Source organism: Vidua chalybeata, chromosome 11 (assembly GCF_026979565.1).
Source record: "Vidua chalybeata isolate OUT-0048 chromosome 11, bVidCha1 merged haplotype, whole genome shotgun sequence".
NCBI lineage: Eukaryota > Metazoa > Chordata > Aves > Passeriformes > Viduidae > Vidua > Vidua chalybeata.
The window spans coordinates 21,300,260-21,316,033 of record NC_071540.1 but is presented as its reverse complement, the minus strand read 5'-3'; the positions used below and the strand labels follow the sequence as shown (position 1 = coordinate 21,316,033).

The following is a 15,774-nucleotide window of genomic DNA, read 5'->3' as shown; positions in this document are numbered from 1 at the left end:
GGGACTGCACAGAGCTGAGGAAAGCTGACGCTGAGCTGTCCTGAACCCTGGGCTCTCCCATCCTGCTGCTTCTCATCAGATGCTGCCCAGAGTGGCAGGCTGTGACCCTCACAGCTTTCCACGGGCCTGCACATTATTATCTATCCTCTCCCTGTGCAGACAGCTCAAAACGGAGGCTTGCCCAGGTGTAAGATCCCAAATGCACCTTCTTGGTGCTCCCCAAATCACCAGACATGCAAAGAAGAGGGAGAAAAGAAAAGAAAATGGCTTAATACCTGTCCTGAATGTCCGGATATTCCAGAGACCTTTCCAGTGCTGGCACCAAATGCTGTGGTGTTGGACAGGACACTCGGGGTCCCTCCGCTGGCAGTGCCAGCCCTGTGCTGAGCCTGCAGCTCTCCCCAGGGCCATGGGGCTCAAATCCAAGCAGGGACTGGACCTGGTGCAGAGCAAATCAGCAGGAATCCCACTGTGCGGGTCGTGAGGGGCTCCAAGCAGCTCCTCAAGGCACATCGTGCCGATGAGCTCACTTACCTGAAGAGTGCAGGGCTCTGGGCTGGTGACAGCCCCAGGGGACACGAGCAAGCCCCGGCTGAGCCACCTGTGGGACTGCCCAGCCATCCAGCCCAGTGCCCTGGCCCAAGCCCTGCATCCTCAGAGAAGTTCGAGGGGAGCAGGTGGGAGCTTGGTGGAGGGAGTAATGGCAAATAAATAAAGCAAGAGGACAGGGTGGGAAGGGGGGCTCCGTTCTCATTCCCAGACGTTTGCACTCCCAGACTCAAGCGGACTTTGCAAAGCGGGTGTGGACCCTCCTGTCAGGGCAGCCAGCAGCTGCCTCTCCACGCTGCAGTTTTTATAAATTCTGGGAAACACTTTTAGACAGACACTGGCACTCATAAATTATACAACTCATTTGCATATTCCAGTCATGAGACATTATGCAAATGTGACCTGATTTGCATAATGGATTCCTCTTGTCGCTTCACTTGCTTCATGCTTTTAAAAAACAAAATGAAATAAAATGAAAGCATAGGAAGGTGAAAGCAGCAAGTTCCCAGCGCTGCTGCGCCTCCTCCTGCCACACTGTCACCCTCACCAGCGGCACGCTGGGGCAAGGAAGAGTGAAAAACCAAAGCCCAGATGGGTTATTTCTCTCGTAATTACAACAAACTAACTTTCCCTTGGTTTTGATGCTTCACCCCAATCAACACACCGGAGCCGATTAGAGGGACTAAGTTGTGGCAGGCAGGACAAGACCGTGAGGGCTGGGGCCGCTGGTGCCTCACGCCGCCGCGCAGGGCGCGCGGGCCGGGAGCCGTGTGGCGTGAGACGCTCGCGGGCGGCCATGGGGCCCTGGGGCACAGCTCCCTGCCGGAACTTAACAGCCCTCCTCTGAAAGACAGGTGCATGGGAGAGGCGAGGGGAGGGGTTGTGTCGGCTGTTTGCAGCAGAATACAGCGGTGATCTGTCGCAAGGACGAGGCAGGAGTGCCCGCCGGCCCGGCACGCTGCAGCAGCCGCGGCCGCCCGCGCTCCCTTGGCAGGGCCGGTCCGGCTGCGGGCGCTGCCGGCCCCCCTGCGCCGCGCCAGGCACCGCCGTGCCAGGCGGCTGGCGGCCGTACCCTGTGGGAAAACTTAACTGTAATTCTTCAGCTTTTAAAATCAATTAACCCGTGTGTTAATTAACATCAAGTCGACGGGAGGAGGAGGAGGAGGGGAGAGCGGGAGGGAGGAGGGAGGAAAAGAGCTGCAAGGGCGGATGGCAGCGGAGTTGGCACAGTGCCATCCATTCAGTGGCAACGCCACAGCTCCCTGCGATCGCGGCAGCGGGTATATGTTACGGGGGCCCTGAGCGCGGGCCAGACAGTGCCGTAGAGCCAAGGGAGATTATCCAGACCCCCAGGAGCAAACGGCAGGCAGCGACCGGAGGCACAAGTGCCAGGATTACAGACCAGGCTCCTCCGCCGCGAGCCCTTCCTCGGACGCACACCATGGGGATGGGACTCCCCCGCCAGCACCGCACCACTCGGACTTCCAGCACTTTTCCCCCCTTTAGACATCATTCTGCCGCAGTGGAGCCAGCGCAACGGATGCTTTCACACCCTGCGAGACAAAGGCCGTCGTCTCCGCCATGACACCGCTCCGTTCCAAGCCGAGGCCGGCATCTTGGAGTCTTTAAAAATAAATGGAAAAGGGAAATGCGAACAATAAACACAGCAATTGAAAAAACCTCATCAACAAACCCCTTGTGCCCGCTCTCCATGCCAGGGGCAACATGGGCATCTGTCGCAGCAGAAGGCGTTTGTGTGGGGCTTGCTTTTTTTTTTTGGCTTTTTTTTCCCCGCAAGCTGTTGGCGTGTTTTGCCATTCAGGTTCTCTTACAATTAATGCCAAAAAAAACCCAACCACACCCAGCCCAGTCAACAACAAACAAAAGGGAGTAGTCGACATGGAGGGAGAAATGCCCAGAGAAGCTGCAAGAATGCGAACTCCGGCCGATGCCATTTGCCATTTGGACAACCTCAGGGAAAGGTGCCAAATCTGCAGCTCAGGAGGGAGCCCGAGGAGGGAACGCGAAGGTCTCCGAACAGCCGAGGGAAGGGAGGAAGGAATACCGCTCTTACAGGGCAGGATCAGCCTGCACACAGCCTCTGCTGGGAGGAGAGGGAATGTTTGACGGTATAGCGAGATGCCTGTGTATGCACACGCACACGGAACAGTGCGTACAGACACACAGACACACAGGCACACACCACCCCGGGTCGGTGCAGAGGAGCTGTGTGAGTGGGGTGAGGAGATGTGTGTGTGCCTCTGTGTACACACGCGCGCGTCCGTGTGGGGGTATTTATTTGTGTGCACGCGTGTAACACACGCAGGGAGATGTATGTTTGTGTGCCTCAGTGCAAGAGAACGACAGGGAGTGAGGAAGAGACAGACACACACACACTCTCACCCACCGTCAGTATACATCCCACTTTTTGACCTAGGTGTACACAGAAGACAAAATAAAAATCATACTGGAGCAGCAAGCAGGCAGCAGAGATTTATCTACATTCACTGCTATCACCAGGGAGATGAATGGGGCCGATCTGAAGCCCTTCACGAGATCCACTATGGGAGTGAAGGAGGAGGAGGGATGCCACACAGACATGCACAAACTTGAAGACAGAGAGATTTGGAAGGTGCTAGTTGTGAAACCCAGGTGGCACTCGGAGGGCGAGCAAGGGAAGGAGCCGTGCGGGCGCTCCACAGGGTCTGGAGGGCGCAGGGGCTTCTGGACAAGGGCGTCAAAGGACAGCTGGCTACTTACGTTGTCTGCGCTGCTGAGGATCCTGCAAGGTGTTCTGTTGGCACTGGGCGCTGAGCCAGGGAAGGGCACTGGAGACAAAAGGGAGAGACAAAAAAATAAAGTCATACAATGGGAATATTAATTACCTCTCTTGCGGATTTTACAAAACTCACAAAATGTTTTCTTTTTGCCTGGGTGGTTTTTTTTGGTTGTGGTTTTTTTTTTTTTTTTTTTTTTTTTTTTTTTTTTTTTTTTTGGTGGATTGGTGCACTTCCCTTCTGCTTGGAAAATACTAGCATGGGATCTACAGCCCAGCTACAGGGCTCGGGATTAACAGTGCTGGCATCTTTTGGGCATATTTTTTCTTTTAATGAATGAGCTTTCGCTGTTAATGAGGAATAATCGTTTGGCTAATGAGCTTTGAAACATTAAGAGAAAAGAGGGTTTTTTCCTGTTAATTGCCCTGGTGCGACCGCATGGATGGATTACAAAAGACAGCAGTAGGAATGCAGTACAAAGAGGAGAAATGTCTCCTGGAGTGGGATAAATGCAAAGATGGGTGATACATCCCTGCACCTCTCCTTCCTTCGCTCCCTCTTACTCCCTCTCTGCCAACTGCTATGGGTTTCCATAACTCCGCAATCAAAGTGGATGCTCGGGGAAGATTATTATAGTCAAACAGTGAAGCGTCGGCGGCTAATGTCTCCAGTGTTTAATCATCATACAGTAGAATGGTTTTATGCATATTTCATTTGCATATCATTAAACCACGCTAGCGCGGGACATTCAGAGCTGGAGAGGTACAAAGTTGGGGGGAGAGAGTGGGAGAGCGAGAACGAGACAGAGGGAAGAAGGTCCCTGTGATGCCTATCTTCAAAAGCCAGGGACTTGTTCCATGATCTGTCTTCTACTTTTACTAAAATCATGATGACTTGGAAACCTTTGAAGTTGGATATAACCTTGGATTCTTCTAATTCCAGCAGAGTGATGTATTAGAAAGGGGGAAATGATGCTGCGCTAGACATTTAAAGGAATATAAGCTCCAGTGGAATGGAAATAGGAGCTCTTTGGGGAACGAACTAGCAGAGCCAGCCACAGCTTCAACATCACACTGCTGTGTTCATACTGGTGAAGGATACCAAAGTAATACAAAAGAAATGAAGACAGCATATACATTAAGATGGGGATTATATTTACTCTTTCCCTTTTCCTTTTTAAAGGCACAAAGCAGGATGGAACCAGCGGTAATTTACACGCTAATTAGCAAACTGTTGCCTCTTTTTGTGTTTGTTTTTCTTTATTTTGGAGAGGGGCGTTCTCACCACTGAAGTGATTAATCAATTATTTGGTAGCACAGATCCTTCTCCACTGGCATTGATAAGGAAGAGAAGGTGGTGGCTGCGGGGGGAGGAATACAGTGGGCTCTTTGTAGATCTTATACATGCACAACATATTAATTGGGGTCTTTATAAAGCTCCCTCAATAGACTGTTTCTTTTCTGGAGACCAGCAGCTGGTTAGCCTCCGTTGGCGACTCTTCAAACATCCCTTTGGCTGGGGGCAGTTCTGCCGCTGTTTGTTGTTGTGCTTTATTTTCTCTCTCCACAGTGGGGGCTGTGGCGGCAACGCTCCCACTGCCTGCGCTTCTGTAGAGGAGATGGACAGACAGAATCAGCACCAAGACAATCTCTTGAGCTGGATGGGGAACTTTGCTTCCAAATGAAAAGCTGTTTTATATTTAAATTACCTTCCTTTTCCTCCCCACTTCTCCTCCAAGTCTTTGTGTCGGTTATGAATATTCAGATAAGCTGTGATGTGATTACACTGTACAATTACTTGTGTCCGTGATAGAGGCAAAGGCACTGAGGAAAGACAGAGCCAGATGAGCTTGGAGCTCATTTGGGGTTTGTTTTCCGTATTTTCCCCCCATGTCCGTGGCACTGCGGCACATGCAGATGTCGCTGTTGTTCTTCATAAAGCCCTAATGATATGCAAAAGCATAACGACCCCATTTGGGTTCAGAGCATCAACGAAATATTATTGGGGGGGAAATCCTAACTGAAGGAATGTCCACATAAATTATTTTTATTTAAATCAAGAGGTGGCAGTGAGGCAGAGGAAGTCACATGAATGCATGCATAATGTGAGCACACAGAAAGGTTATCGCCAAGGAGAAGAGGGTTTTGCACTGTGCCTGGGACAAACAGGCTCATTTGGGGAAATCGTTCAGCCCACCATGTGATTTGCTTATTTATCATCACTCATCCCGCAGCCAGGGCACCTGGCATGCTCGCTGCTGGAGACCTGGAGTGCTGGGAGCTGCCTGGATGATTCCTAGTTATTCAGAAACACCAAGAAATGTGCTGTGGAAGGGGGACAGGAGAAAAGGAACCAGAGGGAGAATGCTTAAGTGCTGCAGCTCAGTGACAAAGGAGGGGCCTGATGACAGCTCAACGATGGAGAGACAACAGGCCATCCAGGCTGATGCCAGGCTGGCATGCACGCTTCCCAAGGGACAGAGCGCTGACACAGTGGCTGCTGGGCCCACACCACAGGTCAGTGGGACACGGGGTCTTGGGGCAGAGCAGGTCTGGCCACTGTGCTACCGGGAAGCCTGCTGGGGACAGGGAGTCCAGAGCTGGTCAGATCCACCCTCACCCATTTTCCTCAGAGTAGTGAATGTTACCCGGATGTAACGAGACAAAGACGTGTGTGGGAAACAGGAACCCTTGGTTACTCTGTTCAGCTGCTTTTCTGGGACCTGCACCCATATCCATCAGCAAGGAGTGAACAAAGAGAGGCAGAGCGAGCCAGCAGTCAACAGCAATGCTGTTGTGACATCAACTGTGTGACATCAGCTCAGGGATCTGTGCCTTGTATGTTTGCCCTGCACTGATCCTGGACAGCTCTACAGCCTCCTCACACCCTTGGTGGTGGGCAGGACTTGGGCTGCAGAAAGACGTGGTCCCAGGGACAGAGCACTCTTTTCCTCTCCTCTCAAAAAGGGAGAGGCAGGTGGAGAGGAAGGTCAGCTGCAGATGGGACCCACTGTGAGAGAATCCTCCTCTGCTCCCATGCTCTGGGCATGCCCAGACCATACCTGTGGCTTCAGAAAGGCTCCTGAGCAGTCCCTTGGTGGTCAGAGCAGGGTGGCCCCACTGTCTCTAAGAGTGTGCTGCTGTCACAGGCACGGCAGCGCTGTGAAGGCCTGCCCAAAGCAGGCTGTGACCCCAGGCACACAGTAACCAGGGGCCTTAGGCAGGCCAGCCTCAAAGGAACACTGAGAGCCCAGACAGGAGGCTTACACTCTAGTCTGTGTCTAAGGACCAGTGTGCACGGGGTGCTGTAGACAAGACAGCAGCTGCTGCCCCATGCTGTTCAGACTCCTGACCACAGGCCCATCCAGCTGTCACCTCTCTCCGTTCCCTTCCCACATCTCAACAGATGTGTCCCTTCTGCACTCCCTCTTCTGCAAGGGTGCCCAGGAGACTGAGAAAAGGCAACAGGCTGATCAAAACCAGGACACCAGGACGGCCTCTGGACATCAATTCCAAACCTGGGCTTGCCACTACAAACTACCTGCAAAAATTCTGGACATCAAGGATAACCCAACAGCAACCTGGCCCAGCAGCTGTGTGTGAATGTCCTGCCCATGCCCGTGCAGCCTCTCAGGGCATGGCTAAGGCTTGTTGCCACCCTGGTGAGAAGGAATCTGCAGTCAAACCAGCCCAGACCCAAGTGAGCAGCCCAAAGCCGTCTGTGAGGAACAGAGCAGCCATGATCAGATGGAATGATCTGAGCAGATCATAGAATCATATCATGGAATAGTTTGGGTTGGAAGGGTCCTTAATGAAAATCTAGTTCCACCCCATCGACTGCCCAGCCAATGGCTTCCTGAACCCAGCACTGTGACACTGCAGGTCTGGACGCTGCAGAATGCCAACCCCAGTGGTGTCACCTGGTTCTGCCTCATCTTTCTGGTCTCCAGCCTCAAAGCAGCTCAGTACCAAGGTGTCCAGACCAAACAGAGTCTGGGAATATGGAACAACCAAAACCAACAGAAAGCGACTCTACAGAAGGGCTATGCCCCCAGCACGCCCTTGTCGTCATTCCAGGTGCTGAACCTTTCCCCCACCTGGCTTTTGCAGGGCAGAGTGCCTAATCCTTAATGGTGCCTTGGCATGCCATGAGCCTTAGGGAAGAGACTAAAGGGCAAAGCCTGAGTAGAAACCTGCCCCAAGATGCAGGGTAAGACAAGGACTCACAGACAGGCTGGGAGGCACAAACATGGTGGTGCAGTGTCACCATCCCTTCCCGTGTCCGTGCTGATGGACAGCCCTCCCTGCCAGCTCCACAGGTCTGTCCCCTCTGTCCATAGATCCTGGTGTAGCCAGGTGCAGCCCATCACCCTAACAATGGCTGGCTGACAGCCTCAGAGGGCTTTTTGACCCAGACATGGAGCAGGCTGCAGGGCAGATTGATGGCTCTAGCCATGGCCTCACTTGCCTGACACTGCTCCTGCTCAAGGTTCCTGCTCCTGTTGCATGTCAAACAGGATCTGGCGCTCCAAGAGGAGCCCAAAGGCTGGGGACTGGACAGGGGAATCCAGCGGCCTGCTGCCTGCTCCTCAGGTAGAGAAGCCCCCAGGGAAGATGGAAGGAAGCATAGGACCAAACCCAGTCAGAGTCACTCTTTCCACAAGTGCTGCCAGAGAGGAGCAGGAAGGAGACTGTGCTCTGTGCTGGGAAAATGAGCATGGAGCATAGTGGGTGAGGCGGAAGAAGTGGGGGTGCAGCACGCAGTGAGAGTCAGGATGCTGACCCATGACACCCCCGTGTAGCATCTGGCACACCGCTCTGCACAGTGCCCAACATGCTCAAGTGGTTCCTGCCACTTCCTGACATGCACAGATGGGAAACACGACCAGAAATATCACCCTCGGGGTCCAAGACACGCAGATTGCAGCCACTTGGAATGGTCAATTGACCATTTGGAAGTCTCCTCATGGAGACTTTAGGAAAGGGCTGCTCCCATAGCACTGTAGGAGCCATTGTGTTGTCTGTCAATTCACCAAATACCCTGAAGAAATTGCTAGTTAGGAAAAGCAAATTCAAGCATGTATAGAATATATTGCTATTCAAAACACCAAAAGAATTGTTTTGCAAATAGTAGCACTGCTGAAGAGGGGAGAGAAGTACATCAGTCATTTGATATTACATATAAGCAGTTTATTAAAGAATTAAATATTTATGGACTATAAAGCAAGCAGGGCAATGAGTTGCAAACAGCTTGCTGAGAAGTATGTTATAAACATTGAGTCTGTCAGGGACTAATAAAGTATGGAGAACACAAATGTTTTATAAAATCACCAGGCCAGTGATGAATCTCCACAGCTGAGATGTTACAGAACCCATGAAGGTTCTTGCTGCACCATGACCCCAGAGCCAGCACAGGAGGGATGGGTTGGATGGGGCTGTGTGGCTGCAGACACGCCAAGCACTAATGGGAATACACATGATTCAGTGCTTGAAGAAATTAGATTTTTCACGTTATTCTAAACACAGATCTATTAATAGGAAGTTCAGGAATTTTCTGAGAGTTCAAGGCACTTCCCTCTTTAGCTTTTTATTGTAGCTAATCTTCCATTTCCAACAAAATTAAAGTTTGTGATTCAGATTAAGATCCCCTCCCAGCAAAGCTGTTGCCTCCCCTCCCCTTCCCTAAAGAGACAGCTCCAGGCACCAACTTCCCTGTCCCCAGCAGTCCTCTGGAGCATCCAGACTCATGTTTGGAGAGCAGCAGCTCTCTCCATCACAGACACAGCACATTTGCAAGGAACAGCTAAGATTTTCAGAGACCGAACAAGAGGAACAGATAGGTGGTGGCAGACCCCAAGGACAGAAATACCTTTTTGTTGGCAACATTGGGGGAAAGGGCAGCTGATGGTAGTAATGGGCATTTTTTCCTGTATGAAACAGACAGGTTTCATTTTCCAACAGACATCTGTCACAGCAATCGTGAGGAGATTGCTGTTCTGTTAGTAGTGGAGATGAATGACTCTCCAGACTACTTTATATTTTTGTGCAGTCAAGCCCAGGCCCAGAAGTGATTTTTAATATAGGGTGGACTAATGCCTTTGGTCACATCCAGGCAGATTCCTAATAGCTGTCCCCACAATTTCAAGCCTGATGAGGTGGCTGAAACTCCCAAGGGGTCCAGGCATTCACAGCTGTTCAGAATTCAGTCTCTTTGCAAGCCATCAGGACTCAGACCCACCTGAAACTACCAGTCCCTGCTGATCCTCAGGCTGGGACCACCACCCTCCCGAGGCAGCAGCCAGAGCTGACACACAGAGGTAGGGTCTGCCCAGAGATGGGGAAGGAGCATGGCTGGTGCCTCCTTCCTGACTCAGGTAAGTCCTTATGAGGTGCCAGTGTTAATTAACAGAAGAATAAGCAGGCTAAGAACTGTCTGGGGTTGGTGAAAACAGATTCCATTTAGTAGACAGAGAGAAACCTCCATTTGCCAGCTGCTCTTTCTGCACTCAGACAAGGTGGGAAATTTTCATCCTCTGAGATGTAATTAAGACAGATTTTTAAAAAAAAATAATTTGCAGTAATTATTCAAGCTTATTTGCCAGGGAGGGTATATCAGACTAAATTTTGGGTTAAATAGCAACCTTTGTTGTCCTGTGTGGAAATGATTATAGCAAGGTTCAGGTCTCAGCAGACTCAAAGGCTACAGAAGGTGTATGAAAAAACTCAGCCCTATCAAAGGCATAAACCCCATTAGTTCCAGATGGATTGCTTGAGTGGTTTCTCTCTCTCGAGCCCAGAGCCTGTTAGCTTCAGGGGTTTCTACAGGAAAGTGTGGTACCTCCCAGACAGCATCATAACCAAATTCTGCTGTTTCTGTGCTGCTAGAGCTGCACCACTGACTAAGCCCTGCAAGGATCCCTAAGCATGATCCCAAGCCAGGACAATATCCACTGAGTTTCACTGTTCCTTTCTCCCTATTCTCCCTTCCACCAGCCCAGCTCTCACCTCTCCCCACACCAGCACACCACGACATTTTGACCCTCACATAGGTTTCTGTACCCCAGTGATTTTACCAAATATTGCTTTCTCCCTCTCCTTCCCTACAATCCTAAACTCACGGAGCACAGTGGGGCTTACTGGTGGCCAGGGTGGTGCCTCCATTGCACTGACGAGCTCTCTGCAGGACACACAGCCCAGCTCTTGGCCTGCCCCCATCACTGCTGTTGCAGATTTTGGTGCTGTGCCCATCTCCTTTCAGCTCAACCCCTCAGGGCCATCAGGACACATCAGTTCATGGCACAGCTCATTTGAAGTTACTATTTACCCTATGGTCCTTTGCTCCTTCAGTATTTTCCCTCATCTTCAGGCACCCTCCCGCACTCACACCTCCTGATATCCCTCTTCATGACTCCCTCCCTTCCACCTAGATGTTTCAGTGGGTTTTTGTATTGCTAGAACTTGAAGTTCCTTCTCCCGTGTCTATCACAGGGCCAGTTCAACACTGCCATCCATTTCTAATGTTGACACCTTAGCCAGCCTCATTCCTAGAGCCACTTTGGACACAGCTGTGGCTCTCCCTGCTCCCGGGTGTGGATGCAGGACCCCACCCTACTTTCGGAGCAGGACATGTTACTAACACATCGTTTGTACTCTCTCCTCCCAGTCCCATCCCAGTGAGGCCTCGCTGGCACCTGCTTGAGCTGCTGCAGAGTCAGCAGTTCCCCAACCCCTTAGCTCTCACCTTACCTTCTTTGTGAGGACATGGAGACCAAGGAAGAGACAGACTGCTCAGAGAGAATGCTGCGGGAGGAGAATTATCAGCACATTTTATTGGCATATTCCCACCAGCTAGCATTATGACCTGCAGGATAGAGGTAAGGGGTTCCAGTATGAGTATGGATTAATACCTGTGTGCCCAAGCAAGCATCAGACTGACAGACTGAATCATAAAGAGGAGATATTTAAAGGTGTGCTTGCTGCTCCCCTGTAAGCATTTTGCAGATCTCTGTATGGTGCCAAGCATTAGTCAGGCAGCTAACATGCATCACTCAGGCCAGGAAACCCCAGGAGAAAGGCAATGACAAGCTGTGACACACAGCTCTGTGTGAGCCCAGTGATTTCAGTCAGCACCAAGGGAGCTGACTGTCCTCTCAGGCATTCAGGGGGTCACATCTGAGCTATAGCAAACTTCCCAAGAACATCTTCCCTACCCACACATATGTGCAGAGCCTGTTTGTTGTCCATGGCTGGAGCCAGAGCTTTGTGAATGGAGAATGAACTGTTCAGGCTTAGAGAGCAGCTGCTCCAGGGTTGTAGTGATGTAGGGCAGAGCTGCCCCAGGGGTGTGGGGGGACAGTGTGCCTCTGAAAGCTAAAACTCTCCTATATGCTGCCATGACAGGCTCATCTCCAGCAGCATGAAGTGCACATTTCAAAGGCCACACAGACCAACTGGATCACATTCCAAGGAGAACTGGTGTTTTGTGTCCTGTATGTTGCAGACCTAACTCAGAACAGGAACATATTTCAGCAAGCAACAGATTATCCCAAGCACATTGTCCCCAGTGAGCATACCTCAGACAAAGGCAATGCTGTGTCCATCTCACAAATGCAGGTTTTAAATACAGTAAATACACGCACGTGTATCATCTGTTTTGTTATAGATGTTCCCTATGTGTATTAAGATGGGTTTATTTTACTTAATGGTCTCCTTTAAGGAATATTTGTCATCTTGGCAGCCTGTGAGCAAGGCTACTGCTGGACACACTCCTCCTCCCCACCCAGCCAGGCCTGCAGCTCTGGGCTGCTGGTTCAGTGCCTGGCACGTGCTCCCACAGGGCATGTGGGAGCTGTGTTGGCTAACGGGATGTGTGGCTGTCACACCACCTGGCAGCTGCAACACCACGAGCCTTCAGCACCGAAAAGAGCTCGGAACCCACCCTGCCACCCCTCCACCCCAGAGCAGTGGGAATGAGCACCCTGCAAAATTGTCCTGCAGTGGCTCACTGTGTGTTTGACCTAACATGCTGGAAAACTTCCGAGGAGGAGGAGAAGGATGTCTTCTCACCTCCCATGGGATGTTACCCCCCATCAGCACCCAGACTGCCTCTGCTTTGGCTCTGATGCCAGCACAAGGGAGGTGCAGGAACAAATTTCAAAGCTGAGAAGGGAGGAACACTGGAACACTCCCTTTTAGCATGGTCAGTTATTTAGGTTTAAACAGCTCCAGAAACTCCACCCCTGGTTTCTAAGGAGGGGGGTCTGCAGCAAAGACCAGCAATATTTAAACATTTGCATTGTGAGGACAGAATGAGATAACCTGAAAAACCCACAACTACTTCCCTGGTCGGTCCTTGGACAACATCACTGCGGGGACACTTGTGCTACAGGATGTTGGATAGTCATGTTTATTTTTTTTTTCATCAGAGAATTAGAAGGGACATTTGGCAGTGGACCTACTGCCTCATGACTGCCTGCAGAGGAATATTTCTGCATCTTGTTAAAAAGATCACAATTAAGTCAACACCTGTTTTATCCCAATCGCTTTTTTCCTGTATTCCTCTTCTCTCAGAGTGCTCATATCTGCTGATTCTCTGAACACTCTGGGCTGGACAGCTGGACAGCTGTGCCTGGAGCCAGAGCTGGGGAGTGGAAGGGTGCACATGCAAGGGGATCTTTGGATGACAGAGCCTTGGACCCTCAGCATGATAGAAAAGGGTTTTGCAGGTCTTCCAACAGACAGTAACACAATAAACACCCCCAAACTTCTCTGCTACAACAAAACAGTTTTATTACAGAAAAGCTTCCAAATTGAAAATGATCAATGTGCTTTTAGGAGCCTGTGGAGATGGATCACCTGTACTCACTGAAAGAAGAGAGGTGATTTTAGAAGCTATTGTTAGAATCTTCTCTCTCCTCCTCCCTTTTCAACCAAGGAAAATCATAAGAAAGAGGGGCAGAAGGAAAACAATTCCACAGGAATTCCACAGCTTCAGTATCCTGACAGCATCTTACCAAAATTATGTTACTGTTTACCATTCCATTGTTTATCCTTGTCACTGTGGGTTTAGGGTTTTTTATCTCCAGGTTTATTCATGAAATACTAAGCAAAAGAACATGATTGCTTGTGTCTCACCATACAGGGATCTAAATAGTGATCAGACATTGGCAGAATTTGCATCCAATGCCATGGGACACACAACTCCCATGCACTTGGGGTAAAACATACAGATCACACACTGTTTGGGCTGGCAGGAACCTTCAGAGGTCCCGCCCCTGACACAAGCAGGAACAAGGAGGGACCGAAGTTGGCCTTCTCCTGTCATTTTGCAAAAAGGTGTCTCTGAGCTCCCGGAGAACAGGTACTACAACATGAACAGTTACACTGAACACTTACAGACAGATTGACCAGAGTGCTTTCAAAAGAACCTAGGCAGTCCACAGACCTGAGGTTCCAGGCTGCTGACCTAACCTAGTGGCTATTTAAGCCAGTAAGTGTTAAACACAGGAAACAAACTATTCCTTTTCCCTTGGCAGCAGCATCTTCACGTTTGAAAGCTGTTGTTCTATCAGCCTCCTCTGCTGTTATCATAAAATTTGTACCTAGGATGCAAAAGACAGGACAAACTGGAGCTGGAACGCTGCCTCTGTACTTTTGCTGACTCATCTGTTCAGAAGTATGAGCAACCATTCTAGAAGCAATATTACATTAGCACCAAAAGCTTCCCAAAGTTGATTCCCAGCCTACATTTACCTTCATAAATAAATGTAGAGAATCAAGTTGTTATCTTCTTATCAAACACCACACAAGACTGGCCCAAAATAGCACTTTCCCCTAGCAAAGGGTTCCCACTGGTTCATTGTTCATTCACTCCTGTAGGAATAATCCATTCTGTTTGTATGAGTGTGCTGGAATGCCTGAGGGGTGAGATGGATTCCTAAAGTGTCCAACCCTGTGTGATTCATAGTCAGTGCTCTTGAGAAGGAACAGGTCAGGTGCTAATCCTCTCTGTTTTGTCTGCCAGAAAAAGCAGCATTTGACACATCAAGGGTTTGCACTGAATTCCTGCGGCAGATGTGCAGCCACCTGCAGGAGGACATGAGCTGTGCACACCTGGAGAGCCCAGTCAGAACAGTGGGAGCTGAGGTGATCACCACGTCAGACCTGCCATCAGCCTGCCTGCCTCTGGCATGAAATCCACCCATCTGCACTGATCACTGTTTAATTCAAAGGGTGTTTTTAAAGGATGTGATTTTAATGAGCACACAGCTCAGACCAGGAATACTGTATTTCTTTCTCCTGAGTGATGAAGTGAGCACTTGGACTCTTTGCATTGATTTCTAATCTGCTATTTCATACTCTGAGAGTGAGCCCTGGAAACCACATTCTCTCAGCTGCTCTTTGAGGGTTTCTGTAAGTAAGAGCAGCTGAGGCTGGTCAGGCCAAAAGGGAAGACCCAAATATCAGAGTTCCAAAACTCAGCCCACAGCTCTTCAGCCTGCCCAACCAGAGTAAAAAAAAATAACAAGAACAATAATAATCATAGTAGTAATGAGAGAAGATGTGCAAACTTTGATGTAAAGGAGCTCAAAGTGGAGCTCTGCTCCTTGAGGTGTAGTTCCACCTTCCCAGGGCAGGCAAAATGTTTGGAAGACAAGAAGTTAAAAGCACGTGGATCTATTAATCAGAAAGGCAAAGGTACACACTGACCCACCCTCAGATCCACTCCTGAGCACACCTGGCTTTTGTCTCATTCTCTGTGTGCACCAGAGCCATGGCTGGGCAGGAGCCTGTTCTTGGTTCCTAAGAGCCTGACTCGCCGGAAAGCCCGCAACACAGTCACACTGCTTTCCCCAAACAGCACAGAGATTGCACTCCTTTCCCATATAAACCTGGCTCGAGTTTCTGACAAGGAACACCTGTAATAAAAATTACAAAAGTCTTCTTTCCAGATGCAGAGGAGACCTTTATTATTTGTTACTATAAGGCAAAGGCTTATAGTTTTTTTTCATTGCAGTCACTTTTGTTTCAGAGGTCACAAAACACACCCTCCTCTCCTTAAACACACAGCACTGGGGATTTAATTCCTATGCATCCTGAAAAACTGCATCCCACAGATGCTGATGCCTACTGCCTGCAGGTCCTCTGAGCAGGTCCCAGCCACCCTCACACCGCCCACTACTGTAATTTCTCCGGAGCCAGAAATATTCTTTAGACTCATCGGCTGCTGTGAAGCCAGAGCTGTAAAGTCAGATCTTTTCCTCCTTTAAATGTGACTGGCTATTTACTCCCTAACAATTCTGCTTCAGAGCTGATTTAGCATTTTTATTGGAATGTGAAAGCTCTTAAAAGAAGAAAAAAATCTAATCAGGCAGAAGAGATAGAAAACTTGCTGAATTTTTTCTCCCCCCTTTGCACCCCTTCAATCCTATCAAAAGCACATCTTCCAT

At 49.8% G+C, this 15,774-nt stretch overlaps 1 protein-coding gene and 2 long non-coding RNA genes across 12 annotated transcripts in view; 1 reads left to right on the top strand and 2 right to left on the bottom strand.

The window, feature by feature from the left end:
• Positions 1-15,774, bottom strand: part of LOC128793409 (uncharacterized) — a 78,357-nt gene that overhangs the window by 23,351 nt on the left and 39,232 nt on the right. For 3 of the 10 annotated variants that reach the window (XM_053952557.1, XM_053952562.1, XM_053952561.1), the window contains exons 1-2: positions 11,072-11,180; positions 3,310-3,377 (exon numbers count right to left, since the gene is read on the bottom strand). In XM_053952557.1, the coding sequence (XP_053808532.1) occupies positions 3,310-3,377; positions 11,072-11,180 (177 nt within the window). Of the gene's footprint in view, positions 1-275; positions 1,398-3,309; positions 3,378-11,071; positions 11,181-15,774 lie in introns of those variants that run through there. The other 7 variants (XM_053952558.1, XM_053952559.1, XM_053952560.1 and 4 more) reach the window with 6 other exon arrangements.
• Positions 3,604-6,029, bottom strand: LOC128793416 (uncharacterized). Its single transcript, XR_008432801.1, has 3 exons — positions 5,946-6,029; positions 5,035-5,650; positions 3,604-4,933 (listed from the first exon to the last, which is right to left on the bottom strand). It is a non-coding gene; the product is annotated as an uncharacterized LOC128793416 (long non-coding RNA).
• On the top strand, positions 7,321-15,476 carry LOC128793415 (uncharacterized). Its single transcript, XR_008432800.1, has 3 exons — positions 7,321-7,402; positions 10,989-11,199; positions 14,349-15,476. It is a non-coding gene; the product is annotated as an uncharacterized LOC128793415 (long non-coding RNA).